At 32.7% G+C, this 11064-nt stretch overlaps 2 protein-coding genes across 2 annotated transcripts; both read right to left on the minus strand.

The window, feature by feature from the left end:
* Window positions 1–803: 803 nt before the first annotated feature.
* LOC111505773 (uncharacterized) lies at window positions 804–9279 on the minus strand. The gene is made up of 6 exons (XM_023160640.2): window positions 8984–9279; window positions 8174–8401; window positions 4393–4506; window positions 2271–2465; window positions 2067–2201; window positions 804–952 (listed from the first exon to the last, which is right to left on the minus strand). Exons 1-6 carry the CDS (start codon window positions 9083–9085, stop codon window positions 875–877), a joined length of 852 nt encoding a protein of 283 aa, XP_023016408.1. The 5' UTR covers window positions 9086–9279; the 3' UTR covers window positions 804–874.
* A 315-nt stretch (window positions 9280–9594) lies between these two features.
* On the minus strand, window positions 9595–10530 carry LOC141479862 (uncharacterized). The gene is made up of 2 exons (XM_074180723.1): window positions 10093–10530; window positions 9595–9926 (listed from the first exon to the last, which is right to left on the minus strand). The coding sequence occupies exons 1-2, from the start codon at window positions 10351–10353 to the stop codon at window positions 9696–9698; spliced, it is 492 nt and encodes a 163-aa protein (XP_074036824.1). The 5' UTR covers window positions 10354–10530; the 3' UTR covers window positions 9595–9695.
* Between the last annotated feature and the right edge of the window lie 534 nt (window positions 10531–11064).

Genomic DNA, 11064 nt, shown 5'->3' on the forward strand with positions numbered 1-11064 from the left:
CTTCACTTCATATTTAATGTAAATTTGGTTTTTTACAAAGATTTTCTAATAAATTGAAGATGGACGAATACACGAGAACTTTTTGTTAGAAAATCTGGAAGAACCCAAACAATGAAGTTCACACAAATGAAGTCGCTGCCAACACTAGTGATGAATATATCTAAATGTCGACTAATCCTTGGTCCACCCGAATAGATTAAGTCTCCACTTGTTATTGTTTTATCGGCAATTTACAGCAAGGCATCTCCCAGTCAGCAAAACAGTGAAAATTTAGTGAAAATGTTCCATTGGAGCAATGGAATGTTTTTTAATAATGTGGTGGTATATCTTTTATACCACCATCCTATAAAGTTAATCATAAGAATTAATTTTCTTTGAAAAACTGAAATAATATAGGGTTGAACTGTTGAATACTGGCAACTTTGATACATTCAGAAGTTAAGAGATATATGAAGAGAAGCACTATTTGATTCCAGTCTAAGGCAGTATATGCAATAGAACGTCGTCAGATAGATTAACATTTAGTTCAATTGCATGAAAAGAAAGTCTGGTAATGATAAAAAAGTATTAATTTTCTGCTTCTATAATATTTTAATGGATATATGGATGTGTTCATGTGTTCATAAATTCAATGTAAAATCCAAAAGATAAAAAAATTAGTTCATTTTATTTCTTGCCACATTCCAGAAAATCTGGAAATAAAGGCATTTGAAATCAAATTTAATTACTTGTAAGTAATAAAGATGAAGACGGGAAAACTCCATTTTTGTGTTTCTAAGATATTATCAATGAAACTACAGGGGAAAGCTTTCAAAACATGTTTACCTTAAATAATGAATTGATTTTGAACATTGCAAAGTCTACCATGAAAAGTTCATTCCAACTTCCAATCCAGTATTTTCAAATATTCAGCTTCGGAAGCTTCAGCTATTCTCAGAGTTTCCAAATATATCTGTAATAATAAAAGTATCAGTAACATAAATGTTGTTCTGGTGCAGGTGTTTTGAGTCATAGACCCAGGACAGATGAGATATCAACCTGCCTAGGAACTGATGCGACTGTATTTCAAGCGGAAATTTACGCTATTGAATTGTGTGCAGAGAGATTGGTAGAATTCAACCTCATACACAAAATCAAAATATTCTCACAGTCAAGCGTCCTTGGAAGCTCTTGGCTCCTACCAAGCAACATCTAAATTGGTAGCAAATTGCCAAAAACGACTCTCCTCGAACATATTGTCTCTGGTCTGGATTCCTGGCCATACTGGCAATTAGGCTGCAGACTCCTTTGCAAAGGAGAGTGCTGCAAGCAGCTTCATTAGACCAAAACCTGTCATTGGCATCACTTTAGGCTTTGCCAAACAAATATTTAACACCTGGATGGCAAGAAGATTTATGGACTTTTGGCAGAATCTTTCAGAATTAGCTCATTCCAAGGCGTTTATTCATCCCTCGAAGCTTGATACCAAATATTTGTTGGGATACAGTACGGAAGAACTTCTTACAGGTCACTGTCATTTGAATCATCATATGCAGAGACTCGGACTGTAGGAAGACTGTGTGTCGCCTGTTTGAAAAATAATGAAACAGCAGAGCACATCTTTGTGACTGCCCCGCTGGGGACCGAATCAGGTTTATAGAGTTCGGCAGAGCCTTACTCTTACCATCTGACCTGAAACTAATCGGATTCGTTAAGAAGCTAGGTTTATTTGGTCGAGTGTGAACAGGTGTGAGCCACAATAAACCCTTGCAGGTTGCGGTGGAGGGTCGAATAGACCTACTCACTTTGGATATAACATAAATATTGACCCTGTTTTGTTTCATTCATATAACTAAGTGAACCTTTTTAAGCTTCAAATTTATGAAAATGGAAACTTGAAACATCCCATTATGTCAATATTGAACAATCTTATTTGAAAAATATTTTCTGTTGGTTGCTCTCATCGCTTCATTAACAAAAAAAACTAGGTTTAGGTACATTTTTTTTCGTTTGCTAATAAAATTCAATTAACCTTGCTTCTCTAGACTCTGTAGAATTATTATTATCACTGCTGACTAGATACTAACCTTCTGTTTTTTAAGATTATCTACCAGTTGCAATTGTTTTTTGAAACCGTTCAGAAGCTCCATCTTGTGTTTCTCAATATGTTTCATTGTTGTTGTCAGATCACTAATTTGTTTCCGAAACGAATCCTTCAGTTCCTAAATGAAAAAAACGTCCAACTACTCAGAAAGTCCAATACATACCTGTCTAATGTGACAGTGAAGTACCTTTTCATCATCTTTTACGATTTTAATAGAATCTTTCAATTTTTCATTTTCTTCTTGGGCTCTGAGTAGTCGCACTTCGAAATTCTTGAGATTCAAATTTGAAGTCTTCAAGTCCTTCTTCAATTGTTCAGATTCTTTTTTTATCGATATGAATTCAGAGCATTTACTTTGAAATCTCGAAGTTATTTCAGATACCTAAATCAAAACCCTGTTATAATATTTGTGAAAATATACTGAAAATTGAGTTGATCATGCTTTCAACTAGTAGTGCTGCAAACTTGTAGGCAAGATGATTGTTTCCCTACCTAGTATATATATATATATATATATATATATATATATATATATATATATATATATATATATATATATATATATATATATATATATATATATATATATATATATATATATAGTAGGAGTAAATTTCAGCGACTGTGCGTGGTTGTTTTTTCTTTGTTTTCGTGGGTTCAGCAGTCAAATAATGTGAAAAAACTTTCGAAAAAACGGTTTTCATTTACAATATTTGCCAAGCTTTCGCTTTATTTCAAAGCTTCTTCAGGGCTATCTAAAATACAATTTGGTTTAATTTTAACAGAAAAAGGTTAATATTGATACTTACAGTGAATATAAAAAAAATATATAAGAACACTGTATAAAATAATTGTAGAAAGTTTGTAAAAAAATTTGTCAGATGATTGAATTTAAATTGAATTAATAGTTGTCAAAATTGATATAACTTCGTTTAACAATTTTGAAAAACAAATAATTGATGTTCATGGAAATATATAGTTATGTTTGATTTATAACAAAATGCCAAAATGATGTTACTTACTTTTATTCATGTCTAAATATAATAAATAAGTATATATTGTACTAAGATGATTGATATCTATTCGTTTGTTCATAGTACTGGACTCTTTCATGATTTCTACCATTTCAAGAAAAAGTCTTTTTTTGTAATTGTTTTCAATTTGTAAAATCACACTTTGTTCGTAATTTGGAAAATGATTTTTTGTAATACAATGCTCAGCCAAAGCACAAGATTTTTTATTGAGTCTTATGTCACTTTTATGGGAAACAATTCGCTGTCTGCAAGCGTATTCGGACAGTCAAGTGGAAGACACAGTGCGATACGCGAAGTGATCAAGTAAGGTGATAGACATTCACAGTCAAGTACACAGTGAAGTGGACATTACAGTGCGGTACGCGAAGTGATCTATAAAAATAGTAACGCGATAGACATTAAAAATTTTTAGTTGAAGTGTTTGTTGTATTTAAAGTGAAATAAAGTTAAATTTGATTATTCAGTGTAGTCAATTATTGATGAACCCACGGGTAAAAACGTAACAATATACAGTGCGGTCCTAAAGTAAGGGATACATTCATTTTCTACGTGTTTATGAATAGCTACAGGAGAAAAATCCTGAAACAAGTCAATTTTTATATTCGAAAATACACTTTTTCAATAAAATTATTCCACTGCCCCATCAACCCCCTAGAAGCTATAGCGTATGATACTTCGTTTGAAAAGGTTTCCAATTATCTATTCAGCCATATGGTATTTTTGACTTTTGAAATGAGATACTCAAGAAAAATTAATTTCATTTAATACAAACAGATCCTAGGGACAAATATACCTGTTACGATTGACTAGTCTTTTAGTTATTTTGTTGTCAAAAAAGTAGTATCGGATGTTTTTGTGATATCTGAATGTCATGAAAAATAAGTAGGTGGAGTAATAAGTAGGTAAATAAAGTTATTTGTTAATGGATTCTAATATTTCTTGAAGAATCGTTTCAAATGAAAAATAAATCGCTTTAATTTGAAAAAGTACTCTCTCAATGTGGGTTTCGCTAAGCAAGTAAGTATAATCAGAAAATGACCAAAATTAAATCTCAAAACTTAGAGCTTTTTATATGCATCTGAGCAAAACATCACCTTCCATAACATCAGTTGTTGAATGGGTCATTAAAAGAAATTATATACTACACTTTGATCTCAGCCAAGGGCCGAGAAGCAAGGCGTAGAACTGAACTCACATTAGAATTATAAAAGAAATTTTGAAAATCATCAAAATATTCTAATTTGTGTGTGCATGTGTACACATATATACATTCACCTGAGATTCTAGTTTGCCAATATGGTTTTTTGCAGAATTGTATGCCATAAACCACTTTTCTTTTTCTTCTTGTAAACACTGATTTTCTTTTTGGAGTCTCTTAAGATCTTCACTCTGGAAAAAGTTGGGTTTTATTATTGAATAATAGGTACTCGCATTCACAAAATACCTTAAATTATATTATCATTATACCACATTCAAAAAACCACACTATGGAGTTGTACGAAAGTAGACAAATTTGAAACGAATTATAATTTTATATTGCACAACACTCTTCAGATTTTCACATACGAGTAAGTACGTATATGGAAACTATCAGCATTTTAAAATACAAAAGCTTCTTCGGGCAGTGTTAACTTTACCTTATAAACATTTGAAGAAGATTATGAAACCTGCGTTATGATTTTTAAACTGTTACAAAATCTCAGTGTTGTTCAGTACGATGCATAACAATTATTGGGATTGAGATTGTCCAATATTTTGTAAATATTTTGATGGTATCATTTAGCCTGAATTGATTCATTAACTCTTTTTTTACATAGGGGAAATGGGATTATAGTGAATCGCGGATCATAGTGGATAATGTACAGTAACTTAGTATGTGTTGCACTCACGCACACAAACAAACCTGTATTTGCCGCTCGTCTATATCTGTTTGCGTCGCACTAATCGTCGGCGTGGGAGCACGCGCTGCCCCACTCCGGACCCTACGTAAGTATCTAACCTATTTTTCTACGAGATTTATAATTTATTAAATTTTAATTAAATAAGAAATGTAGATGTTTTTTTGTTGTTCACTTGTCATATCTTAGATCCGTTGTAATACATATTGATTTTGATTTCTACAACGGTCAATGGGTCACAGTGAATCGTTTTGCATTGGGTCACAGTGAATTGTTGATCCATTGTAACTTGTAACCCATCAAGCTAAGATTTATTTGTACTTTATGTTTAAGGTAAAAATGCCTCGCAATCGAGTAAGAAAGACTTCATACTGAAGAACAGATGAGTACCGCTCTAAAACTCATTTCGGACGGCCAAAAAATAAGAAACGTTGCTAGGTCGACTGGTGAAAGTTAGAAATAATCCAGATCCTGAAAAACCAATAAGGCCTACACCTAACTACGCAGTTCATGAAATATTTACTGATAAGCAAGAAAGTAATATTGTCGATTACATTGTTAAGTGCAGTCAAATGTTCTATGGACTTCATACCATCATAGACGTTCGAGGATTAATTTACGAAGTATCGATGTTGAATGGTATACAAGTACCTACCAGATAAATGGCATGAGACTAAGTTCGCAGGTATCGAGTATCTGTATAATCTCAGAAAAAGAGATAATCGATTACCATTGAGAAGTCCACAGGGTTGCAGTTTGAGCAGAGCAACGTCTTTCAATCGTCTTAATGTTGATTTGTTCTTCGATAATTTAGAAAATGTAATCGCTTGACATGTTTCCTTTGGAATTGGCACCAGAATATTCAATTTAGACGAAACAAATACTATGACGGTGCAAAAATGTGCCAATGTTATAGCAGCCAAAGGGCAAAGACAGGTTTCTAACGTTACCAGCGCCGAACGCGGAACGTTAACAACAACTTGTTATATTGTAAACGCTTTGGGCAATGCCTTGCAGCCAGTAATTATATTTCCTAGAGTTCAATTCAAGCAGCATATGGTTGCCGAGGTTCCAACTGGGACCATAGGTCTAGCTACACCATCCGGTTGGATGAACTCTGAATTGTTTGTGAAAACCATGCATCATTTTATTAGTTATTCAAACAACAGCAATAACAACCCTAGTCTGCTCATATACGATAACCACGAGTCGCACATTTGCTTAGAGGCCTTGAATCTGGCAAAAGAAAATGGTGTGACAGTTTTAAGAGTGGAAGTCGGAATTTTTAGTCCATTCAAAACTGCGTATAACAAAGATGTAGATAGTTGGATGTTGCGATCCCCAGGCAAAACTTTCTCAATATATGAAGTGGCTGGATGTGTCAGGGAAGCCCATATGGAAGCTATGACACTCGGGAATAGTTGCGCATCTTTCAAAGCTACTGGAATATTCCCCTCCGGCAGAAATATTTTTTCTGATCTAGATTTTGCTCCAAGTGAAGTTTCAGATCGACAAGTCGATATAGAAAAGAATCACCTGTTCACGATAATGAATCAAGAACCCCATCATCCTCAATATTACAGCTGTCCTGGTTCTCCTCAAGTTGTTCAACTTATAGAACCTGCTGCTCCAGACACTCGCAGCGATGGAACAACAATTTCGTCGGCTTATGAACTACAACCTCCTAGAAATCCACAAAAATCAAGTCAAGCTGATGTTACATTACACAACCCTGTATCGGCAATCCTGAATGACTAGCTGCACAATAAATCACCTGAAACCATGGTTAGTGTTTTTTGCTCAATCAAATCTCCAATTTTGTATCCGACTGCAACTGCATCTGGTAGCTGTTCCTCAAATGTAAAAAAAACATTCTTAAGTCCATTCCAATTTCGAGGGCTACCTAAAGCGGGTCCGCGTAAATGTGGAAGACCAAGTCAAAAAGGAAAACCAATGATTGCTTCTGACACACCAAATAACAATGAAATGCAAATGAGAGAAAGAAAGAAACGAAAATAGAAAAAGGCTATTGCAAAAACAAAGAAAAGAAGAAAAGTTTTACAAGACAGTTCCAGGAAAATGATATAAGTATTTATTTTGAAGAAGAATGAAGAAGATGATTATGCAGTTGTGGATCCTAACTGCTTGCCTGCACATCAGAGCTTGCCTAAAGAATGTGATTTTATTGTTGTTAACTTCCAAGTTAAAGGGAAAGGAATTTATTATATAGCCAAACTTATAGAACTGGAAAATGAAACTGATCTAACAATCGTGCCAGATATTGCTACGGTTGCCTAACATGACATTAAGATGATTTGTTCTGGTAACAATTCGGTTTCTTTGTGTTCTGGTAACACAAAGAGAAAACAGTGTATGTATAATTTTGACCTATATTTTTCTAAAATTGATTTACGTTAATTTTATGTGTGCTCGATTTATTACAGTTGAGAAAACAATTTTATGTTTGTTAATTCTTAGATCTAAGAAAAGCTATATGTTCATCAAAATGTGATTGATATTTTTTATAGCACTAGTAGTACAAAAAGAAAGAAGTACTTATACGTTTTGTTTGCAATTATTTTTTCTGAAGCGAATTTGTGTTAATTTTATATTTCTTTTCAAGTTTAATCACGTTAAAAGAACGAAATATTTGTTAAATTTAGGTCAAGGAAAACCTATTTTTATGTTCATTAAAAAGTGCTAATTTTTTAATTTGGCATAAAATACTGTCTAGTAGTACAAATACAAATATTATAATATGGCAATTGAGGTGTTTTGAAATTTCTTTGCAATTGGTCCTGTGTGCCCCAGTCGATTTACTACCATCCGTGCATTGATCCAAAGTGACCCATTCCCGAGTCACAGTGGATCATTTCTTATTTTTTTAAAGTGCCTTTACTTCGTAAATTAGTATAACACACGCCATGAAATGACTTTTACTTTAAAAATTAGATATTCAAATTATCATTTATTTTAAGGAATGCATCAATTTGCTATAAACTTCGGAGTAACACTTCTTAAAAAATTGATTCACTCTTACCCAATCTCCCCTACACATCCAATGTAGAATAATGTATAAAAATTGATAATCCGACTGAGGACTACACAAGAAGGGAATATTAAAAGTAATCTTGAAGAAGCAATGTGGGATATCAGACCTTTTTCTTATTTTCCGACTGCATCTTCAGATTTTCGACTTGTAGAGACTTGATTTTGGCTTTGTAATATTGAGTGGCACCCTTAGTGGCCATATTTTGGATTCCATTTGTGTTCGAATCTCCAAATTCAGTATCTTCATGTTTATTGCAGAATTTGTAATCATTTTGTTTTGAGAAACAGTCAGGCTTTATTTCAAAAGATTCTGTTATCAGATTATCTTGTATCTTCTGAAAAACACCATTATTTCTAAAAAAGTTATCTATTTTGTAATGTTCATGTAATATCAACATTTTTTGTTTATGTCCATAACTGAAGAAAATGTTAATGATTACGCTATTTAATATTAGGTATATTTTTGAAATCAGTCTAAATTTTTTCAGATATAATCCAACATTATTTTCGCAAGATGATATTTATAATAAAATTGGTGAACTCCAAGTTTAACCTACTAGTTGGATAAGAAATATCCGAATACCATTAGGCTTCTTGAATTTTCGTAGATGGAGCACCCAGTATTGGCTGTTTAGAAATTGTAAGCAATACAGAATTAATCCTTCTCCAATTAAGTACCTCAAATGCATTGTGCATTTAATATAGATCAATATGGCCCTTTACAGCATCTAATTTAAAAGAATATTTTCGAAGATATTACAGATTTCAAATGCAGAGACATAGCGGTTGCCGGTACCACCGCGCCTCGCCCTATAGCACTTTATGATTATATGTATATTTAGTATCAACATTGCGCCCGTGCGGAGCCGGGCGAGTCACTAATGTTAATAAAATCTGAAGTAGTTCACTTATCTCACCATCACATCTGTTACTTTTTTCATGAGTTCCTTTGTTCTTTCTTCCAATTTTTTATTTTCCCTTCTATATTCATCCTCTCTTTTTAACAAATCTGACTCCATGTTAATTTTAGTTGAGGTTTTTGTTACCTGAGATAATCAGTTTAGTAGTTGTATGATATATTTAACAATCATTGGCAACTATTCTTCAAATATTGACAACCAATGTGTACCATTACAATATTTTTGTTTGTATTATATATCTCCACAGTTACTGTAAACAGGAAGTATCAATTTAATAACTCCAGAAACAATTTAATTTAGTGTATTGAGTTTTAGTTTAAGGCTTGTATCAATTATTTAAGAGAACATATTTATGAAGTGATAACTTTGTATTAAATTAATAAAAACCATAAATAAAATGACTTTTTTAATCACATATGAAAATACATACATTCATAATACATTTTTTTGTAGGACAATGTTTTCTGAAATGATCAAAATAACCAAAATAAATATTCTTAATTTTTTTTTATTGATATTGACTCAAAATAATGTTTCAAAAGTATTTTCATCAATACCTTCTAGTAGATATAGAATAACAAAACAAAATTGAATAATTTCAAGTCAACTGAATTATATAATTATAATTAATGAAATATAGATTATTGAACTGATGGTAAGTGACAATTTCAAGTATTTGGATAGATTTAGGATTCATGTATAGACTCCTTCAAAATCTTACAATATATTCTATATAATAATCTGAACTGTTAGATGGTGTAATATAACTGCTTTGTGGTTCAGAAGTTATAACTTGGATAACCAACAGAATATCGCCATTTGTCATATTAGGGATGAAGCTATTAAAAACGACTGAACTCAAACCGCATCTTCTATAATCGACATTGTAATTTAATGCAGCTGTTAGATAGTTGGCTTTTATTTTTATATATCGCCTTACCTACAAAACAAACTGTTAGAACTGGAAAACATCAATATATGTAAGAATATTGAGTAACCTTGGTTTTAAATGATCCATACCAAGTACAATTTTTTTAAAATCCTAAAATGTTTGACCTGAACTGAATTATTGAAATGTTTCAACTGGGGTTCTGAGGTAAACTCACTTTGTAATAGCTGGTAAAAGGTTTTAAAGTCATCAAAAGCTGTCCCCTAATAAGGAATTGTCCCAAGTCATATATAGACTGATTTCTTTCGATACATCTTATGTGCTTTTTGATATCTAGAGTAGCCCTTCTTATCTCATATTGAATTTGTTCAAATTCTTCACAAGTTCTTTCCAATTCTATTCTCTGACACCATGAGTGAGCACTCATATCATCCTTTTTCCAGCAGTCTGGCACCCAGGAAAGTATCCCATTCTCCATTTTGTGTTCTATTATATTATAGGAAATAAAATGCCTTCATAAATCAATTTTTGTATAGACACACGAATTATAACAAATTGGTTCAATATTTTTCTTAAAAACAACTAGCAAAACTCTGGTATTCCCAAAAACACAAAAAGAGGGGAAGTGAAGAACCTTTGACAACTGATAGATTCGACAGAAATTGGATTTATGATGTTCATGAGATTTCGATTGAAAATATTTTAGGATCTGGCTGGAAACTCTAATTTTATTTGCAATATAAAATAATCCGTTTCCGTGGTAAAAAATAAGTGGAAGTATTTGTGGTATTATTTGTACATATTTACTTTGTGTGTGACCATGATAAGGGGAACCACGAAACTTCTTGCCGCGAGAGGGCGTGAGGCCAGTTCTCGTAGTACTTCGGTATCTAGATATGGATAAAATGCGACAAGGAGTCAAGACATCTTTTAAAAAAGAAAAGTTTGAAACCAGCGATTCTAGGGCGAATAGTATTAAGTGGTGATGTGACTAGTATTGCTGTCGGGTCCCAGCTGATTTCATATGTGTCCCAACAGAAATGGTTATGGATGTTATAGGTGTTACCATTTTTAAAATCTATGAAAACTGAAAATGTCTGAATGGAAGGTCGAAATATTAAAAATACCAGTACCGAAATATTCTGATGAGCTAGGACAATTTGTTAGACACCGGCCATGAGAGCCTATA

This window comes from Leptinotarsa decemlineata, unplaced genomic scaffold (genome assembly GCF_025532065.1).
Source record: "Leptinotarsa decemlineata unplaced genomic scaffold, Ldec_3_MD MMD2_tig00026299_RagTag_RagTag, whole genome shotgun sequence".
In the NCBI taxonomy this organism is placed as follows: Eukaryota; Metazoa; Arthropoda; class Insecta; order Coleoptera; family Chrysomelidae; genus Leptinotarsa; species Leptinotarsa decemlineata.